Source organism: Mustela lutreola, chromosome 9, assembly GCF_030435805.1.
Source record: "Mustela lutreola isolate mMusLut2 chromosome 9, mMusLut2.pri, whole genome shotgun sequence".
Lineage (NCBI taxonomy): Eukaryota > Metazoa > Chordata > Mammalia > Carnivora > Mustelidae > Mustela > Mustela lutreola.
Window position 1 is genome coordinate 41349180 of NC_081298.1, and position 23197 is coordinate 41372376.

Sequence of the window (23197 nt, forward strand, 5' to 3'; positions counted from 1 at the left end):
TCTGAGTGCCTGAATAGATGCAAATATATTTTGGCACTGAAGCATAACACATTCAGATGCACCTAGGTGTAAAGTCCCCAGATGCAGTTTTTGCAGCATGTGGAAAAAGAAAGATGAACATTCAACGGCTCTGACAAACTCGCAAGACGACCAAGGGAGTCCACTGATATGAATAGGAAAACTGATTACCTCGTTTAACAACTACCAGCTGTAAAATAACATTTTACAGGAAAAAGACAAAAATAAGAATAATTAACATGAGAGAATAGGTCCTAGAATTGCACAGAAAATGCTCAACTACTTTTTGAATTGTAACTCACTTGATTTTTGCACCATTTCATAGTAAGCATATTGGGAGTGGAGGAAAAGAAGACAATGAAGAAGAAAAATCTAAGGTCTAAAACTTTACCAAGAACAGCTCAAGACCTATGGCCTTAAACACCTTGGTCAAATTCATGCTTTCTTCTCTAGCAATTGCCTCTCTTTCTACCAAATCACACTATGCGATTATTCTATGAAATCATTCAGTGCAATCATTCTGTGGCACCATGGGAGTAAGGGAAGCCAAGCACCAGAGAACATGGCAACTGAAGAGCACAGGCAGACGCAATGCTACAACAGCCACGCACAGTTTCTGGAAGAACTGAGAGAATAGGAGGAGAGAAGCTTCATACACCAGGCTTACAGCAACATATGTTATATATGTCATTACAGTTCATTCTCTCAGTACTGGCAAAGGTTTTTTATTTTACTGATGTTATCATATGGAAACACTCCTGTAATTTAAGGCAGGGGAAGTACTGTTTATGCAATCTGAAAGAAGTAAGGCTGTTCGAAGATACAGGTAAAAAATTTCCCTGTGATGGTGAAAATCTTCTATATGTAGGTAAATCTCCTATTAGCTGACATTCACAAGTATCTTAAGCGATCTAGATAAGGAAGTGGTAATTACTACCTGTGCTTTTCATTGGGACAGCCTAACGAACACATTTCCAAACAAAGTAATTTGCTAATGAAAAGAGATGTTTAAATACCAAATATCAGCAAATACTGGAAACTGGCAGGGAAAAGACAGGAAGCTGTTGGTAGTACAGGGTAAAGCCAGAATCCAGTCAAATGTAGAGTTACTACAGTCAGATCATTGTGATTTGGGTTAACATCCATCTGAATTCTCTGTTCTTGATACTTTTCCTTAAACTGCTTCATGGGCAAAAGCCAAGGTCATTTTTGGAGTATGAATATACTGCCATGCTTAATTCTGTTTCCCAATTATTACTATATATATATATTTTTTTTTAAGATTTTATTTATTTATTTGACAGACAGAGATCACAAGTAGGCAGAGAGGCAGGCAGAGAGAGAGAGAGAGAGGAGGAGGAAGCAGGCTCCCTGTTGAGCAGAGAGCCCAATATAGGGCTCGATCCCAGGACCCTGGGATCATGACCCGAGCTGCAGGCAGAGACTTTAACCCACTGAGCCACCCAGGCGCCCACCCAATTATTACTATATTTTTAATGAAGTCCATATTCTTCTCTTTTTCACAGTGGTCTTGCTTTTTACGTTAAAAAAATCAAATCTTACATTTGATTAATCTGTCATTCAAGCATCCAATTCTTAATTTCACCTCCGGTCATGATCTCAGGGTCGTGGGATCAAGACCCACATCAGGCTCTGCACTGAGCAGAGGATTAGACATGTTATTTACTTACTGAGCATGGAGCCTGCTTAAGACTGTCTGTCTGGGGCACCTGGGTGGCTCAGTGGGTTAAGCTTCTGCCTTCGGGTCAGGTTGTGTTCTCAGTGTCCTGGGATCGAGTCCCTCATCAGGCTCTCTGCTGGCAGGGAGTCTGCTTCCTCCTCTCTCTCTCTCTCTGCCTAACTCTCTGCCTATTTGTGATCTCTCTCTGTCGAATAAATAAATAAAATCTTTAAAGGAAAAAAAAATACCATCTGTCTGTATGTCTTTCTCTCTCTCCTCCCCTCTACATTCCCCTCACCTGTTCATACTTATTACTCTAAAAATTTAAAAAAAAAAAAATCTTGTAACTATAGCTGAAAATTCTTTTGTAGTCTGCCATCAAAAACTCCCCCTTCTTCTCCAGAGGTTAACACCATTCTAAAGTAGGCATGTGTTAGTGCCATTCACCTCTTTTTATTTTTATTAAATATTTTCATAACCAAAATCAATATAATATATACTTTGTGTCTTTAAAATATGTTCCAGTTCTCATTTTAATAATCCTCAAAAATTAAGAATTGTTGGGGCCCCTGGGTGCTTAGCCAGTTAAGCACCCAAATCTTGATTTTGACTCATGTTTTGATTTCAGGGTTGTGAGACTGAACCCTGTGTTAGGCTCTGTGCTCAGCAGGAGTCTGCTTAAGCTTCTCCCCATCTCCCTCTGTCTTTGCCCCTAACCCCTCTGGTGTGCACACACACTGTCTCTCTCTCTCTCTCTAAAGAAATGTTAAGTAGAGAAGTCTAACCCCTAATTTTTGAAGGATTAGACATGTTCTTCACTTGCTGGAATCTTCTAGTCTTAAAGTATGTGCATTTTTTAAAAAGGTATTGTCTTGCTTTTTTCATGTAACTTCTTGAAACACAAAGTCATCTTGCATTTCACTACCCTAAGACTTGTTAATGACATTTTTACGCAGTGCACAGGTGTTTTAAGACTTTGGAACATAGCATTTTTATGTCTGTAGCACAGCAGAGCACCAGAGGAACTCAAGCCAAAATCATGGCACCGTGGTAATAAAGCAATTAAGATAGCCCAGGAAAAGAAAATTTTGACCATTAACCTTAAATGTCAATTAGCACTACTACTTTCTTAGGACAACTCAAAAATTTCATTTCAATCATCACTAACCTAAACAAGCATACTTTTTAAATGGACTTTCAGGTAAGATAAAAAATTAAGATAAAAAAACACTTGATAAAAATACCATACAGGAAATACATTTATTATATACCTACTGTGCTTCAATCCACAAGAGAATTAGAGACATAATCATAGCTACATAAGCAGATGACAAAGGAATAATACATAAATTCTTTGAACTAAATAAACAAGCTAATAATCTTTTCTTTGGGGGGGGATAAGGGACAAAGGGTAGAGAAGATAATCCCAATATTAAATAGTAAGTTCTAGGCAGTTCCCCTGATAAACAGTAAGGACTCTAAAAGTTCCTTTTTCAGTGTGTTGTTTGGAACTCAAGACTGATTTTTCTCCCAGAAACACCATTACACATAAAAGTTAGCTTCCTGGCGGATCCAGAGGAGACTGTTAAACCCATGAATGGCAGAAGCGGTGGTCATGGTCATCCCCTCAGCCTTCTCAGCGGCCAGGACTGTGAATGGTGTGAACTCCAGAAGCTCCAGACTGTCGTGGGTAGAGCAGGGAAAGCACAGGAGGAAACAGGTGGAGGGCCAGGCAACAAAGCTGGGTGGACCCAGCAGAACATTGACCTTTGTGGGCTATCTGGGATTCACGCACGGCTTAGCTAATCAATGCCCCCAGTTATAATCCCAACCATAACCCATTCTCTATCCCTTCCTCTGTGGGGCTCCACAGACACCCCAGGCTGCACTTGAGGTATCTGGGGGAACAATGCCCAAGACACAGAAGTCCTAGAGTGAGGTCTCTGAATAGACTGAGCCTCACTTTCCCTGTATGGTTTTAAATCGATATCCCTAAAGGCTCTCAAAAATCTTCAATACTATTCCCAAAATAGATTATTACAGAAATGAAAAGATTTTTCCTCCCCATTTTTAACTTTGTAGGTGTGAATAAACACAGTTCAATAAGAACACATATTAAAAACTTCCAAAGTTTCACTGGAAGAAATTGATGAAAATTCAAATAAAAGAGATGTATCAAATAAATAGAAATCCCAAGATGGAAATGTATTTGTTATAATGTGAACAAATCACATGAAATTAAAACCCAACTTTTGAAAAGATATGTTAGCACAAAAATAAAAAGATTCTAAAAATTTCTTTAAAAAAAATAATAGGCATGGATAGCAAAAAAACACACAGATAAGAATACAAATAAAAGCATATTATAAAACAACAAGCATTAAAATTGTGTGATACTGGTACAAAAGCAGAAAAACAGAGCACTGGAACAAAGTGGAAAGCCAAGAAATAGACATGATGCTATGTCTCAGCATTCATTTCTGATAAAGTAAGTTTCTTGAAAAGAGAGGTCAATATAGGATAGGGTAAAGTTCTAATAAATGATACGCCAATATGGAAAAAAACTAAATTAGGTCAACCCCAGATGGAGTAAACAATTAAATCTATCAAAATGAATTCCAAAGTTCTACCCATACCTTAACAATGATACTGAAAACCAATACAAGTCCCTCGTAACAACACAGAGTGATCATAATAAGGTCAACCTTCTCTGCATGCAGAGATCTTTACTGGACAAGGGGACACGTCTCTCACCTCCCCTGCTGCCTAGAGAATGGCAGCAGGACCTCCACCTGAGGTCCTAAGAGAGAACGAACAGGTGGTCTGGTCTATGTATTCACAAGCAGACATGACCACTGAAAAGTCCTATATACTGACCTCCTGTCTACCACTCAATTACAGTCACTTTCTGGGCTCTTACCATGACTATTACTCTACTGTCTGGCAAGAACCAGCTACTCCCATCCCATACTGACAGAGTCCTTGTCTGGGTTGCAAAAATGCAGGAAAAAAAAATGCTTTGGTAACCGTCATTGGGCACTCACTGTGTCCCTGGTTTGGGCTACTCACCCGGTACTGCTGAACTCTGACATTCCTGGCCAGCTCCAGGGCACTTAAATGTTTCCCAAGTTCAGCTTACCCTAAGACTAAAACATAATAAGAGTACAAGAACAGGTGGAGATCAGTGGATGTGTGGATGAGTCGGTGGTGGGTGCATGGGTGGTGTTTTTGGTTTTTTTTTAGAATGTCTTCAATGGATTCTATACTCCTCCTAAAAAACGTGATCATCCTAGTCCAAGTTACATGCCCTTCATTTCTGAGATAACTCCTTGCAACTAATTCTGCCCATGACTTTGCTAGCACCAATGAACTATATGCTTTCCATCTGTCCAGTTTCCTCCATCTGCCCAATTTCTATGTCACAGCAGATACATTATGGTATATAACCATGAAAAACTGTTATTATAGAGATTATGTATAATATACCAAGAAAGGGCTCAAGATATGTCAACTTCTTTCTTTCCTTCCTTCTTACATGATTCAGTATAAAAGCCATTAGGCAGGGTTGAGCAAAGTAGGCATGAGCAAGGAAATGGGAGGAAAGAGTAAGGACACTGTTGCCCCAGCATGGGATATCACAGCCTGAGCAGAAAGAAGAGGGTCCCTGAATGGGAGGGGACAGAAGTGACAGAACACTGGTTACATAATGGAAGTCAGGTTCATCACTAGCAGGAACGAGAGCTACAAATAGGAAAAAGGAAAAAACTAGAAAGAATGCATTGGGTTGGAATTAGAGGTACTGGGATGAACGCCTGGTCAGCCGTAATAGGTACTGAAATACTGAAATTGATACAGACATAAATATAGTTGTATGTGTTATACAGACACACAGAGACCCACACTTCCCCTAACTCTGTTGGCCAACAGGACCTGGGAACAGGAACACTACAACAGCCAGGAGCACACCAAGTGCCTAGATCTTAGTTTCTAAATCCCACTCTCCACTGAAATGAACCAAGGCTCCTTGGAAAACTGGCTGATTCCAGGAAAGCATGAAGATAAGCCTGGAATATCCTACTGTGTCAGAAAGTCTTGAAGGGCTCACAGATGATTGGGACAAGCCATAGGGACACAGAAGTGAGCTTGGAGGGATTCCCATTCATCAAATCTGGGACAATTTGGGTATCAAAATAAATAATGATGGAACTAGACCAAAACCTACCAAGCAATATAGCAAGCCATGTGACCCTGTTGATTTAAATAAATAAATGGCAAGAAGAGAAAGCTCTTTTTTACAGTAAAAATCCAACTAATAAATATAGAAGGAAGAAAAATTACCGATTGGCAACCATCTGAAAAACCACCAACAACCCTCAAAATCCGTGGATTCTAAAACCAGTGGGTGAAAGTATGATAAAGAATGGAATGTTTATGATGTCGATATCCTTCCCAATATCTTTCTTAATAAAAAGAAGGTCCTAAAGGAGAGCTTCACAGTGAAGAAGACTGGCAAGCTCCATTTTAATCAAATGACCAAAGTGAGTAACTACTCAGTAACAATGTGAGAAAAACAGGGCATCACTTCTCTGATATTCCTGTCAAGAATGCACAGTATTAAGTGTCACCTTGAGGAAGCATTGGACAGATGCCACGTTAATGCAAAGGGACATTTTACAACATATTTCACCTGCCAAAGTCCTACAAGTCAGAGAAAAGCAAAGGGACTCTTCTAGACTGAAAGAGACAAGAAAGGTGTGGCAATCAAATACAACACATGATGCCAGACTGAATCCTGGACCCACATCGGACATTGCTGGACAAAGGACGACAACTCAAAGGGTGTCTAAGAATCAGATGGCAGGAGTATACCGGGGTTATTTTCTTAATTTGGATGTTTATATTGTAATTACAAAGGAGAATGCTATTGTTTAAGGGAAATGAACACAAAAGTATTCAGGGATGGCAGGGCACGGTGTTAGCAATCAACTTTCAAATGCTTTTGAAATTAAAAAGTTCCTTGTACCACACCTGCAGATTTTCTATAAAACTGAAATTAATTTCAAAAGAACAAAAAAAGACATGATACCAGATCCTGTATGTATGTTATAATTACAGCTATTCACAAAAGAATATAAATAGGGTAATAAATAAAGTTATTAACATCAGGCACAGTGTTAAGGTTTTTGCATTTAAAGGTGCTTTTTTAACTTAAAAAAAATCCTTTCAAGTCATATTTCTGTAACAGTGGTAACTTTTAAGACAACTATGTACATGTTTAATTCAATAAGATAACTGGAATTAGAAAGAAGTCCCCCAGCAAAACAGGAAACAGCATAATGAAGCAAACAGTCTTCATCTTTTTTATAACTGATCAGCAATTAATTCCAAGATGCACAAGTGCCCCCATTACGTAGCCAACTCATTCTAGAGCAATGACATATGCACAGAACTCTGAAAACCAAAAAACCAGATACCTTGATTTAGGTGTGTGGCCTCCATGATCTGAACGCCATTTACGGAGCACTGAGACCCGCTCAGGGGTATCAGAGTCACCGTTCCCCCAATATTTTCAAAGATGCAGTGCTCACTCTCCAAGTCGAGGCCATGAAGAACTAAGTTGGAAAGACATAAAAGAAAGAGGATGTTTTCTTTGTCATCTAGTGCAATGACTCCCAACCTTTATGTATTTCTCCATAATTGAATACTCTTCCCCTTTCATGTAAATATTGTGAAATGAACATTTATGTTTGGTGAGAAAAGTGGATTTCAAGAGTTCATGGCATCAACTGACAGAACTGAAGGTATCCTCTGAAGGTTACCTCAAAGGACCTGGACATCACCTGTGTAAGGAAGTAAGTTCTCACATGCTAATTTATCTCATCTTCAGAGAGAAAAGAGTTGAGTAATTTGTCTTCTTGAAAATCACTGTGTCACTCAGATGTTGAATAAATTTTCCCCACCAGCCACCCAAAGGTCACAGTAAGACAGAAACAACAAAAGAACCCTGTGGGTCAAGGACTTGTTATAACTTGCACACTTACAGACACTGCACTCCAGGAGCAGAAACCAAAGGTGACCTTGGCCTGGCATGGATTTTGGCAGGCCTAAGGAAGCCTCCAAGCTGTGCTGGGATGCACACTGCCACAGCCTGTGTCAAATCTGAGAGCACGTGACCTCCACTGACCTCTCAGAGCATGAGGCTACTAACGTGTACCTAATCTAGTAGGACTATCCTGAGTTATTCTCGCTTGCTGAGTGACCAGACACGGATATGAATGCCTGTTCAAATAAACCTACACGATTTTAGGCACAGCTCTTGGCCAGCTTCTTAGAAGCACAAATCCAGTAGCTCCCACTGCTCCCCACAGAGCTGTACTACTGAACTTTTCTGTGCACAGAAAACATGTTTTCTTATCGCTCATCATCATTTACAGCAACCCCAAAGGTCAAACACTCAAACACACGACTTAACGATCAGAAGAAGAGGCTTGACACCTAGTTCTACTCAAGAACAGCTGAAGCCGAGGTCTTCTGGGACCTGGTTTTGCAGCAAACAGTTCAGCATGTAGAACTACGCTAGCTTTGGCTTGATGAATAGCTTACACTTGGCAGGAGAGCAAGTCGAATGCCAGCAATTCTAGAAACAGCTGAGAGGACAGAATTCTTCCCCTGCCAATGCCCACCTTCACACACACACACACACACACACACACACACACACACACACACCACCCACCACCACTGCAGTGGTCCCTAAGTTATGCTTTCAAAGCCTACAAGACCTCACTCTGCTCCAGGGTTGAATCAGGAGTCATCTGCGTGCCTCAGCAAAGACTTTCAGGAAACCCACAAGTCACACCTCCATACATGTGCACGTGTGTATTCCTACTCCCCATGACCACTATACAGTTAAGTGTCTACATCCTTCCCATGAAGGCATCTGATACCTTTTGGTATCTGTGTTTGATACCAAAAACAGATACCTTTATCTCATCTTCAGAGAGAAGATGATACCTTTCTTCTTTTCTCTGAAAAGAAAGAAAGCTTTCTGTGTTTGTTGGCATATTTCCATCACTATCCCACCACAATTTAAATTACTCTTTGAAGCTGTGACAGAATACAGAATATATATGGGGGGGATGTGTAGTTCTACTTAATTCATTAAATTAATTGTTCTGTGTCACTTGTTTGAATTGAGTTCAAAATTACAGAAATGCACATACTGATCAATACTGTATTTGAGAAAGAGGTTTTTTTTTTTCCCTAATGACTTTAATGTCATTCAAAAGAAAATTCTTCATTAAATGCTTTTTAAAAATCACTGGGAAGAGGAAATTATAAAGATTCTTACCAATATCTTGTTCTGTTGAAGCATCTTCTCTACCAACATATGTCTGTCCTTCCTAGGAAGAAAAGTCAAGTAAAATTTATTAGGAAGAACATGAGGAGTGGTCTGTTTCTCTATTTTTCACTTAAACCCAAGCAAGCTGGTGGCCAACAGGCTGAGCAGTGTCCTGGGCCGGCCACAGCCTCCAATGCATTGACGGTTCACTAAGGCTCCATGGCCATACCCCACACTGTCCAGGAAAGGGCCACACAGCTCCCGAGGCTTAAGGCACAGTCATGGGTTGGCTCCTACCCTGAGGCTTAAGGAAAAATCATAGGTTGGCACGTATTAATAATCTGTCCATGCTGGTAATCCCATTGATGGTGTTCCTAATCCTTTCTGGCAACTGCCCCCCTGCACCGCGGGCCAGGGGTCGTTCATGGCTACAAAGCACAAATGTAATACTGTTCTCATCTTAAGTCATGGATCAGAGAAAGGATATTAAGTCAAGGTTACAGAGGTAACTGCTGATACTAACATGGTTAATTCTGTTCTCTTACACAAACAGCCTGTTTGGGACCAGGCCCAATAATGTAGGCAGGAGACACGCTTTACAATTAACCCAAGGGACCAGAAAATGACATGTAGCGGTTGCAAATTTCCTTCCTTGGTCTGTCTCCCTTTTTGTTCCTTACCTTCCTCTCACTGATTCTACAAAGTGGAAGGCAAAGTGAATGGATCTTCATTTAGCTTTAGAACTCCATAAACATGGGAACTTCTAATTCCACGGAACACCAGTGAACTGATGAAAATTCCCAAAGGGAATTTCTCTAATGTAATAGCTGTGTTCACACACCTAGAGTATTAAATAAACCTTGCTAGTGTCTGAAGAGGAAACTGAACACGAAATTGTATGTCGCACTTAAGCAGTTTCTACCTTCAAGTGATATAAGATGATTCCAGTACTCAGAAGGTCATCATCAATGCCAATCAAATGGGGCAGTTCAGAATCCAGAACAACTCCAATCCCTTCTTTCCTAAGGGCTAGAGTCTGTTCCTGAAGTTAGGAGGGAAAGAAAAGGAAAAGGTTACTCAGAGGAAAGAGAACTTCTTATTAGGTGTTCTTTGGGTGTTAAAATGAACACTTTTATTTCTCATCAAAAAAGCTGCAAGAAAAATGGAAAACCTTCGTGTTGGAATCCTGGCATATGGCAGGTAAAGTGAACTTGAAACACATAAAAACTCAACATAAAATGAAGTAAACTTATGGCCTGATGAGTATGATCTCTTCAAAGCCAAGCTCAAACCTTACCTTCCTTAGGAAAGGTCCTAGGACAATTGCACTACAAAGTAATCGTTCTGCCTCTTCATAATCTTTATTTCATTTAATGTCTAGAGATCTCCTGATTTGCTGACTCTTCTCACCAGTCACTATGGCCAAACTGTGAATGTTCCCCAGAGCAACTCTCTCCTGTGCATTAGTGACCCCTATTCCAGAAGTACCCCCGTCTCTGTCTCCTGCAGCAAGTTCCACTACCTAACAGGTCATTCCCACCCACATACCAAGGTGCTACAGATCTTCTGCCACCAACCCCCACCCCAACCAACCCCCTTGGTCCTGCATGTCCAGTTACCACCAATTTTTCTGTGCCTCTTTGGAAGAAATCACCTTCAAACATTTTCCTACGCTAGTGGGTTCTCCAATTCCTCCCCTCCTGCTCTCTCTGGAACCCACTCCATGCAGGCTTTCATCCTTGGGACTAGAGTACCCACCATCACTCTCGTGATGACCACATCCTCTCTCTGGACTTCACCTGCAAACCATATGCTGATGACTCAAATCTAAACCTCTAGACAGTCCTCTCCCTTGACCCCACGCTCATGCCTACATATGCTCACTTACCTCACGTATTCTGTGGGGATACTAAACAGGCAGCTGAAAGCGAATACGTTGAAAAACCAACTCTTGACTTCCCCAGCCTCCCAAATTGACACGCCATACCATTTCAGTGAATGCCAACCTGCCTTCTAATTGTTCAGACCCAAAACCATGATTACACTTTGCTCCTTTCTCAAATTCCTACATGCTTAGTGTTGACTCTCCCTTTAGAATATGCCCCCAATCCGACAACATCAAACCACCTGTACTAAGTTCCTCTTGAGCCCCAACCACCATCGTCTTTCACCAGGAAACCCACAATAATCGAGGCTACCACCAAAGATGCCCCCCTGTGGCACGTGCTCTACTCAGCAGCCAGAGGAACGTGAAGGCAGGCTGCACCTCTGCTCAAATCCTTTCTGTGGCCTTCCATTTCACAGAGATGAAAGCCCAAGTCCTTATAAGCCTCTACAAAGCTCTACATGACCTCCTCCCCTGCTGACCTCCTGTTCTCATCTCCCTCTCTTGCCCACTCCTGTGTAGGAGTCAGAAAGCTCCCCGCTATTGCTCAAACTTGCCAGCCTATCTGCCCCTCAGGGCTCTAGGCATCGTTCCTTCTGCTTCTGTGGCTGCTGATTCTTCTGTCACTGTCTCTTCATTCTCTTCCCCTTGAGCCGGGTTTCCAGACCTTGGCACTACTGACATTTTAGATAAGCTGATTCTATATTATGCAAGGATGTCTTATGCACTGCAGCAGGCTTAGCGGCATCTCTGGCCTCCACCTGTTAGCTAGGATGCAATGGGAAGTTACGCAAATAAGACGGCGGAAAGCTACCAGAAGAAAAGAAGAGAGGGAGGGAAAAAATTAGGAAGGACTGTGTTTTGTTTTGCAGAACCAAGAGTTCTAGCCATGGAGACGCCCGCTAAGTGTTTGACCTGACAGTCCCTTGCCAGGAGGGTCCTGCCTGATAGCCCCTTCCATATGCCAGTTTGGGTCAGATTGGAGCTAGGACCTCTTGAGCTGTATAGAAACCCCCGAGTTGTCCTAAAGTTACCTTTAGCTCACTAATGCTGGGATCTCCTCCTATAGGTGGAGTTTTCCACCACTGCTGAACATGAGATGTACGTACTTGCATGCTGACACACCAGGCATGCACAACTGAACGAAATGCAAGCTCCCTGCCTCTGTCCCCTAATACACTGAACAAAAGCTTCCTGTACTAACCCCATGGGGAGACAGTGTTTTGAGCACTCTCTCCAGGTCTCTTACTGAGAACACATAATACAAGTTCTTTGCTTTCAACACTCCCCCGGGTTGTGTTCAATTTGGTACACCCCAAACGGCATACCCACTAGACACCAGTAACACTCTACCTCTTGCCCCAAGTTGTGACAACCAAAGAGTCTCCAGATACTGGCAAATGTACCCTGGGGAACAAAATCAGCCCTAGTTGAGAAGAATGATCAAACACATACACACACACACACACACACACACTCAAACTTGGCCCTCAACTCAAAAGTCACCTTCCCCATCACCCATACAAAATAGTAATCATAAACTCCTTTATCTGATTCATTTCCCTCCTTAGCAATTACCACTATATGACATTATATATAAGCTTATTACTTTGTCCAAATTAGAATATAACCCGGTCTCTAATTTCATGTCTGACATAGTAACTGCTGAATATTTGTCAAATGAATGAAAGGATGAGCAGATACTTGAAGTTTAGAGAAATGAAGGAAGGAGGGTTAATAGCACTGGTCAGGCAAGGGACCTTGGGCCTTTGTCTTAACATCAGGCCCATCTACCTGTACCAAGACAAAAGAGCTATAAAATCAGGCTTCTAGACAAGCTGAGATAAATTCCAAAGACTGAAGGTGAAAATTCCAGCCATGAAGTTGGGCTATGCTGAGTTTAGACTGAGTCAGATCCCACAGCACATTATGCTCTGGGATTTTAGGTATGAGATGACCAATAGGGAAGCAAGTTCCAAGCTACTAACCAGGCTCCAAGTAGAGACACTCGTAGCAAATCTCTTCCCAACCCCAACCCCTGTAATGGACACAGTAACCAGGGCACAGCTCTAGATCCCCAATGTGAGAACTGCCTGAGACATAATTAAGTATGCCTCATATTCCTAGAATGAATCAATATACTCTGTGTCATTTAAATATTAAAACAATGTTATCTTCTAGGTGAAGGACTCAGAACTTCACAACCTTGCAGACAAGGGAGCTCTTAAGACATTGAGGGGATGGGCACTAAAGAGAAGTCCCTCCAGGTCTTCATCTCTGCAGACATTTGTGTCTCAAACACACACTGCAGAGCTGCAGTCATGCAAGAGGGTGACAGAATGAAATGCCAAAAAAATTTAAAAAATAAAAATCACCACTTGAAATAAAGCAATTCAATTTAACAACCATTAAATAGATATGCAGAGAAAATGACCAATGCATAACTTAGATTCAAGAAAAGGAAATGAAGCGTGTCATTGTTCTTCAATTACTCCTCTTATCAGCCGGGCTCCTGTTTCCGGGCTCAGAATCTCAGGCTTCCAGGTCGGAGACTTCAGTAAACCTGATTTAGTATACCAAGGCCCTCGCAAATCTTAGCTAAACGAGTACTTGAAATAAACCAGCCTCTACTCCTACCTCTCAGGTCTTGGGAGAACTTGTACTTTTTCTCTGCCTGTAGAATTCAAGCAGAAGTGCAAAGTATGTGTTTTTTGTTTTTGTTTTTGTTTTTGTTTTTAAGATATATGTTAGAGTGGAGAATTTAATAACACAGTTCCATTTCATAAAATAGTGTCCTCACTGGAAGGTCTGGTGGCTCTGAACTGTGACAGCACTGCATGCATGGTAGGTAGCCACCTGCCAAACAATGTTCCAGGCCTCTAGGTCCATGTGAAAAGGACAGTGACTGTTCTCATAAGTCCAGAGCCATATGTATTCTTTTTCTGCATAAAAGTGGACAATAACCCAAGAAAAAGCCAACGTTTTAAGTTCTAATAGCTCCCACTCAAACTAGAAAAATTGTTTTGGACTACATCCCAGTTTAGTCTCATATTCTTTTTTTTTTTTAACCACTGAAAAACACTTTTTTTTTTCCTTCCTTGAAATAAGTCTCACAGACTTTGAAAATCATTTGAAATTCATAACTTTGGAGCCACTAGGTCAAAAGCATTACTTGTCCCCCTATGCTCTCCCCCACATACACACCCAGCATGTTCTCACATACACTTCCATATGCTGAATGGGTAAAACCTGAATTAAGAGAAAGTTTTCCAGGATTGGGAGTGGGGGCAGATGAATTTATGATTAATGCTGCACTAAAGCTCTATGACATTCAAGCTGCATTCACTACACGATATTATAAAAGTGTCACCTCATAAAACTAAAAACGAGGGTTTAAATCATTGCTCAAGTGAAAAAGTAATTTCAGACAAAAATATCTATCACGTATAAAATATTTATTAAGTGGCATCTACTGTTATACATAATTTATGAAACACCTCTTTGATAAGATGGAATATTTAACATTGCAGAATCGGCCATCCCACCCCCAATGCTAGGTTCACTGGGTCCCAAAGAAAGTGGTAACATATATATATTTATATTATATTATATTATATTATATTATATTATATATTATATCTGCACATATTTTGTATTGAAACAAAGCTTTTGGCAATCAATATCTGTATAAAAAGGAAACTATAGCCTGACTAAAAGTGTCAAAACACAGCATCAGCTTATTTTAAACATTGAGTTTGTGACATTTGTAAATAATATGTTCAATATGTTTTTCTTCGGTTTCTGAACCTGAAACATGTGTCCAGTGCTGTGACGCTCACTGTATCACTTCTGGCACATTCCAGTGGTTCAGGTGAGTTGCAGGCAGGGCTGCCCAGATTCCAGGGGGGAAGCCCACACAAGGGCTTGGCGCACTGGGAGCGCCCCACATAACCACCATACTTGCTTATCAGATGGAGCAGAGATTCTACGCCTCTTAATCACAACCATATCCTCAGTATCTAGCACTTTCTAACACAAGGCAGCAGCTTTCCTGAATACATGAATAACTGAAAAACAACACAAAAACTTATCAACAACAAAAACCAATTTTTCCCTTTTGAGAAGCCTACCTGAGAGCTGGATCCTACTTGGGAAATTGGGAAAACGGGGAACCCATTTGCCCCACTGAAATGAAGAACTCCCCAAGAGCAGAAACTGTGTTTCCTCATACTGATTGTGTTATGTGAGGTGAACCCAGCTGCACGGGGCAAACAGCAGTCACTCAGTAAGTGCTTATTATCTGGCATGGAGAGGTACTGGGGAGGCAGTGATTTTTTTTTTTTTGATAAGTCAAAAATTACATGTCAGAATCTTTTTGTGGAAAGGTAGTCTATGGTGAATTACATGTTTCACTAACTAGTGGAATTCTGCAGAGTTGACACACATATAAAGTGTATTTAATTTCTGCCAACTTGACTACAACATGTAGCAGAAGATGAGAGGGAATGGCATGGTCCCCCTAGAGCACATGCCCACTGTGGGTATGAAAAGGAGGGAGGAAGTCAGGCAAACAGGAAAACTAATAAAAAATAAAATGATCTTCTAGCAAAGCTACTTTTTCATTTAAGAAAACTGCATGCAATTTTATATAAATTTAATAAAAAGAAAAGAAACTGAAGTATTTGTTGAATTTCAACCAAATGTGCCTTCACTACAAGAGATATTTCCTAAAATATCCTTCTAAGTTAAAATGTCATAAAGCATATTTAGAGGTTCATGAGCATGGCGTGTATATATTCATCATATGTGTTTTGATTTTAAGCACTGTTAGTCAAGTCTGTACATGTTTGGAAATACCTGCCTCCTGCCCTCACACCTGAATGACGTCTTAGCTGTTGTCAGTCTGGGCCACAGTTGTGTCATACTTCTTTTCTCTCAGAATGCTGAACAAATGTCTCCACTATCTTCAGAAACTGAACACTGCTCTAAGAAAATAGAAGGTTAGACTGACTTTGAGTCCATGGCAGACAATCTGGTTTTCTGCCCAGGGGATCTGAAGAACTTTTCCTTTATCTCTGAAATTCAATAGCTTAATGAGGATAGATCTCAGTATTGAACCTTCTGTACTCCAAATTTTCTTGGAATCTGATACTAATTTGCAGACCCAGTTCTTTTTTTTATTTTTTCATTTCAGGAAAATTGCCTTGTTTTCTACTGCATTTTGTTTCATTTGCTGACTGCTTATTTCAGGGATGCCAATTATCCTTATATTACACTGTCTTTGTCTTCTTTATCTTTTAGCTTCTCAGTACTTAATATCTTGATTATTTCATTTGGGTTCACTGAGATTATTAAGCCTTTATTCTTTCAGTAATTTGATTTCAATGGCATCTGTTCTTTCCCTTGGTATTTCCAATTTTATTTATTAGTCCTGTACCGATGTTGTTTTGGACCTCAAAATCTTTCTCTAGGTCTGCAATCTCCCTTCTCCCCCTCATCTCATTCTGCTTTTTATCATCATCATTTCTGTTTATTGACTTCACATTTCTCACTAACTTGTTCCACAGAATGAAACAATTGTAAAGAATGCCATTCTACCCCTTAAGGTATGTTTTCATCTATATCTGGACCTTTGTCCTTTGCATGCTATATTCCATTTTTTCCTTTTTGTTGTCTGTCCATCTTTCTACCTATCCCTCACTGCAATCATGTTTTTATAATTACCCTACTTTTTTCTCACAACTTGTGTATGCTTAAGTATCCAGAAAATCTGTATGCTCTAACACATGAATGGGAAACTCCTTGACTCTCATCCCACCATACCTGTGATCTTGTCAGGTTCGAAAACAAAGTCGTCTGCATTCTATCCACTTTTCTCTAGCCAGATGTAATGACAGACAGCCAAATCTCAACCAAAGCACCCTAAAGGCTCTGTTTGAATGCCAGAGCTCTGCCTTTTTTTCAACAAAGGTCATGAAATAGCCTCTACTGAGTTCTTTCCTCCTGCTCGAGAAGAGGGCCCACTCCTACAGGGAAGACTGCTCTCAGACTCATTGTTTCACCAGGTCTTCACTTACAAAGAGAATCAGTTCTTCTCTTCACACCTTCCCAGTTGCCACCATCAGCCACTTCTGTGGTCCCTCAAAAGGAGAGGAAAATCAGTTGCTATGTCCCCAGGTTAGAGGGTTTCAGGGAGGGTTTCCTGAGCATCTCATGTACAGGCTTAGGAACACACTCTATTACAACCTTCCCTTTTCCTTGGCAGCCAGCTCAGGACTTTGTCATCTGCTTCCTATTAGGAGTCACAGCAGTATTTCTGCAACAGCATGGGATGCTTGCTTTGCTTTTTATGATTTCCGCCTATCTTTGAAACTGTGATGTCATCTTCAAACGCCTCTTTAAAGACTAGGATTTCAGCAGGCTATAAAAAGGAAGAAAATAGGGGTACCCAGGTTTGGAGGACTTCTTGAGTAAGGACATGGGAGCAGAAAACATGCGTATCTATATAAGGGACCCCTGGAAATCCAGTTTAACAGCTAAGCCTGGGGGAAAAAAATGGACTGGAAAGCCAGGCAGATGGGTCATTATTTGATTCAGAAACTGGGAAGCCATGGAGAATTTTGAAAACAGGAACTGGTTGATACTTCAGAAGATGAATCTGTTAAGGATGTAGGAAGAGAGGGAAAAAGGGGAAGTGGGATTAGAAAGGAAGGGACAACTTGGTTGACATTGTAGGGACAGATGCACTCCATGACAGTTTAGATGGACTAAATCAGTTTAGATGGACTAAACAGTTAAGACATCTTTCTCAACCCTTTCACATATTCTCTTAATGAGAAATAAGGAAACTGGAGAGTTTGCAAGAGCTGCAAAAATCTGATAAATATCCCTAAGATTTTTATTGCCAGAAAAAAAAAATCCTGACATTTACTAGTAAGACTTTGCAGACAGCTCAGCAAGTGGATATTGGTGACTTGAGTTAAAAATCACTCACCAATTTGACTGGCAAGTGTTTGCAAGTAATTTACATGTTGCTGGTATAATGTAAAAATGATAAAGTCATTAGCAACACAAATTAATTAGCTCTGAAATCCTCAAAGTACACCACAAGCTGACATTCACCAGAAGCTACTCTTTCTTATACATTCTTCCACACATAGAAAGAAATCTGTCCATCTAACAGAGAAAGGGAGCAGTTGCCAAGATTACCAGGAAATCAATGAAGTTATACTGGTCAACTGCCTCAACTATCATCCTGTCTTCCTTTACGCTCTGTTCATGCAACCTGAGTAAGCTCTGATGAAAAGGGGGAAGAATCTTCACATTCCTCTGGTAAATAATTTTTTACTTTTTCTGTGTTCCCAAACAGCATATGAGAGAAAAGTGGATAAAAATATATCTGCTGGTTAATAGCATGTTCTATGATCCTACAAAGCTATTGGTAACATGTAATCCTTCTTATGAGAGCTCTACTAATTATACTCTTTGAACTAAAATCTGATTTACACACACACGTGTGTGTGCATGGGGGGAAAAATAGTCTGTAGAAGTTAATGAAGGACTGGAAATCTACTATAACTGAAAAGGTCTGGCAGATACCACAGACTACAATCAAGGCAGCACTGGCAATCAGCCTTAATCAGAACGAAGTTCCCAGAAGGATGAGGTTCAGGTGGGAAGGCAGAATTAGGAATCTATGGCTTGAAAAGGAAAGAAAGAATCAAGTGGGTCAGGCTAGGAGCCACCGTTGGTCCTTCTCTTTGCCTCAAATCTCCTAATTAGACCATCACTGGTCCATCAACTCTACCTGCACAAAAAAAGTCTGAATCATCCACAATTTTCCATCTCCACTGCTACTACTGATCTGGTCTGACAGACACCATATCCCGCCTGGAGTCTCTGACGTCCTCCAATTGGTCCTTCTGTTTCCTCTCTTGCCACCCTACAATCTATTCTGCATATTACAGCCAGATCCACCTTTTCAAAACTTCAAGAAGTCAGGAATAAAACCCTACAACAGTTTCCCAAGAATTTAAAATAAAATAACCCACATATCTCACTTCATCTGGTCCCTATGCACCTGTCCAACCATATCCCCCTCCACTCTGCACTTAATGAACAATGCTCCAACCATAATGGCCTCCTCATTCCCACTGCAGGGCCCCTGCACCTGCTGTTCTTTCTGCCTGGAAGTTCTCCCCTGACATCTTTATGTCTTGCTCCCCCCCCTTCAATCAGCTCTTATCACACATGCTGCCTGCTGTCTCAGAAGCAAGACATCAGTGAGTTAGGTGGAGAAGGTCCCCACTCAGATAAAGCTTATGCCCTCTCAACCGCATTCCCTTACTTCCAGGTCCATACTATATCACTCCACCTGGCTTACTATTTTCAGAGCACTCAAGTCCCCCCAAATTACATTTCTGGTGCATCTACCCTTCCAGAAAGCAACAGTGGATCTAGGATATTAAGTCATCCCCAAAGAAAGAGAGATCAGAAGGGGGTCCATGAGAGCCAAACTACTTAACAGTATCATGATCTCTGATCTTGGGGCTGAGACAGTCTCTGACTAGTCCTTTTTTTTTTTTTAATGCTCCTTGCTAGGAAAAAGGAGTTCTCAAACATCAAAAGAATACTTAAAATGGCCAGAATTTTAAAAAAAATATATATATATATACTCAACATTTTGAAAAACAATGTTAAGTATGTTAAGCCTTTGGTTTTCTCACATAATCCTCATTAAATTGTCTTTAAAATTCAATGAATTAATATATAAAAATATGCAAAAAAAAATGGCCAGAATAAGTCAAGCTTATAAGGGAGTCTTGCTTAAATGTAAAGGTCTGATTCTAAAAGACTATCATCATAATTCAAGAAGTGTGCAACACATGTCTACCAAACATGACGACGTTGAGAGCAGACTGGCCTCTATTACATCATGAAAGTTAAGGTAGGAATGAGAAGCTTTGCTTCCTACAGGACTTTGAAACAATCCACATTAAAGTACCTGTAGTCAAAAGAAACACATTTAGAACAGATGATGAACAGTCCCAGACTCACCAGGGCAGAAACAGGAAGAGCAGAATCTGGCCACGACCTACACAATGGTGCTAACAAACCTAAACTTTCTGGCATTACTGGCAGTCAGCCCCTAACAGTAAATACAATTAATATTGTTCTTTTAATGAACAGAAACTCTTGGGGCAGTTCAATTTCCACTACACTTTGCACTGCAGAAAACATTTTTTATTTAAACGCCAAACAGCTAACTCTTGGCAGGCAGTTCAGAGACGATGCTGTGTCGATCTTTCTGAGGAAACAGTCCTCTGCTGGCTGAGCAAATCACCCAGATGTTGGTATTTAAATTATGCAAAATGCATAATACCAATTAAAGAAATTACATGTGAAAATATGCAAGAGCAAATTTCCCCACATTAATATTTAACTAGACTTTTTAAGTAGAGCAGGATCTTGTGATCTCAAGTACTTTAGTATATTTGACCTAAATGGAAGCCCAAAATACTTAGGAGGGTTCACTAGAAGGTTCTACAAGGGCATTTCCTATAACATGAACTCGAACACAGGTTAGAAAGCTAAATGAAAGGGTCGCATTAAATGGGATGTTGTAACCTAGAAAGCTTCACCGTGACATCTGCCTTAAGTTTTGGTCTTGGAGAGCTGGCGTACTCTTGTTTCTTATCAACAGGAAATATCACGCTCATACCCACCTCCCAGCCTTTGCTTCGGAATGTCTGCTTGGGAGAACCCTGAAGTCTTTTCCTCTATCTGACTCTTAACCCATCTCTCCCCTCACCCTGGGAAACACTTACAGCCTACTCAGGTCTGCAGTGAACCCTTCCCCTGCAATGACTACAGTTAACTAGCCTAATCACGTAGATCTCTGTCAAATACACACTAGTGATGTTAAGATCTGCATTTCGTTACTAGACCAAGAAATCACCCAAGGAGTTTTTTAAAAGCACCATGCCTGTGCCCTGTAGTGGTCCCTTTAGATGAGCATCTCAGATGCAGGCCCAGGCATGGGTATTTTTTAAGCTCCCAGGTATTTCATATCCAGGATTGTGCCATAATTTTCTATATTCCCCCATATGACTGACACCTCTGCTCTGGTTGCACATTGAGGATTTATCAAGTGCTACCATTTATTGACCCTCACCCTCCAGCTGGCTGCTTCTGCAACTCATTCAACTAATATTTAATGAACTGCTAGCTGCCAGGTACTAGTCTCTGCTGGGGATAAATGAGTGAGTAAAACAGATACCCTTTTAGATGTTATCTATACCTCTATTTTGCTGTCTCTAGATCTGGATCTCTATCAGTGTTATAATGTAAAGATATATCTACTATAGAAACATATAATAGCTATATCTATGTATCAATCTATCTTTAAGCAGACTTATCTATCTGTACTTATCAGTATTACAGATAGTAGCAATACCATTAACATCTATACCTTTGCTACCCTCCACTATCTTAAATAATTAGCATTATCCAAAAAAGGCAAACAAATACCATGAAATTCACAACTAGCATGTCTGTTTAACCCCAAAATTTCAAGGTCTTGGTACATGGACAGAGTTATTCTGGGTAATATTTATTCCAAAAAAATTCATTGCCCATGAGGAATTTACATAGACTTTCAGAGCTGTAGCAAAATTAACTCCACTGGCCCAGCTGGACACTGACAGGCTTGAGGGTTTAGTCCTGTATTGCGTTTGCTTTCTCCAGAGTTCCACTTAGTAACTCAGCTCAGCAGGCAGGTAAATGACACACAGTGCCACAGAAAACTAACGGGCCTCTCTACCAACATCGTGAGTAACAGAGCTTGCTTTCTTCCTTTGGGCAATGTATGGTAGTCCCCTCTGCATCTGTAGGGGATGTATTCCAAGACCCCTGTGGATGCCTGGAACTGCAGATGGTACCAAACCCTATGTATACTATGTTTTTCCCTATATACCTGTAACTGTGATATAATTTAATTTATGAAATAGGCATGGTAAGAGTTAACAACAGTAATAAAATAATAATTATAACAACATGCTGTAGTAAAAGTTATAAGAATGTGGGCTTTCTCAAAATATCTTACTGTACTGCATTCACCCTTCTCGTGATGATGTGAGATGATAAAATGCCCGTGTGATGAGATGTGGTGAGGCGAATGACGCTGTGATGTTAGGTTTGGCTGCTACTGACCTTCCAATGGTACATCAGAAGAAGGATGCCCTACTTCTGGATCATGGTTGATGGTGAGTAATAGAAACTGTGAAAAATGAAAGTGCAGATAACGGGGACTACTGTAATGAATTAATTTGACACCATTTCTTCAAGGGAGCCTGTATACCAGATCCACTTCACAAAGGCAAAAGCTAGGTTACATGGTGATTCCTGCCTGGCCGAGCACAGACTTATCCTGCAGACGAGTAGTCGTCTGGAAAGGTCCCGAACCACGAAGGAAAACCCACCAATGTCACAGAGGAAAGGCACATTCAGAGCTACCTGTCTGAACTTCAGAACACCTCTGTGAAGCAGCTGCTACTACCAAGCCCCACCAGGTTGTTCAGAGATTAAAAACAAAAACAAAAAACAAACAAACAAACAAACTGAATCCTGAGATCGTTTGCTGAAACCATAGCTAAACTCAGAACAGAGGTTCTCCAAAATGCAGGCTGCGTACCTCTTCACACAGTCCTCCAGAGCCTGCACAGAAAACCTCGTGCCTTCCCATGTCTTAAACCTGAACTTGTGACTGTCCACTTCTGCAGTACTGATCATTTAAGTAATCTCAGTTATGTCTTCCAAGTCTATGGCAAATGAACAAAAAAGAAAAAGATGCCTCCCATCTCAACAGGCTCAGAGGTATATATAATGGCCATGTTTAAAACAAAATGAAGCTTTAATTCACAACACAAGAACTTAAACCTAGTCTCAGATGATTTAATATGGAAAAGCATGTGGCATATATGAGAAAAAATATAACTCTATCACAGTGTGATTCATGCTAATGGTAATTAGGAAAAAAAAAAGTCCACTAGATTACATGGAAAATGACCTCGATTTCTGTTTAAAATATGCGTGTCTCTTTATATACAGGACTCATGTGTGTCTATGTGTGTCTGTTAGTCATCTTGGGCTGCTGTAACAAAATACCAAAGACTGAGTAGCTTAAACTTCAGAAATTTATTTCTCACTGTTCAAAAGGCTGAAAAGTCCACAATCAAGGTCCCAGCAAGGCAGGTTTTATTCTGAGGCCTCT

General features: G+C 40.5%; 1 protein-coding gene across 4 annotated transcripts in view; it reads right to left on the minus strand.

The window, feature by feature from the left end:
- The window catches only part of KIF16B (kinesin family member 16B), a 279324-nt gene that overhangs the window by 130826 nt on the left and 125301 nt on the right, over nt 1-23197 (minus strand). For all 4 annotated transcript variants that reach the window (XM_059134083.1, XM_059134082.1, XM_059134084.1 and 1 more), the window contains exons 13-15: nt 9964-10083; nt 9051-9102; nt 7174-7311 (exon numbers count right to left, since the gene is read on the minus strand). In XM_059134083.1, coding sequence (XP_058990066.1) covers nt 7174-7311; nt 9051-9102; nt 9964-10083 — 310 coding nt within the window. The remainder of the gene's footprint in view (nt 1-7173; nt 7312-9050; nt 9103-9963; nt 10084-23197) is intronic.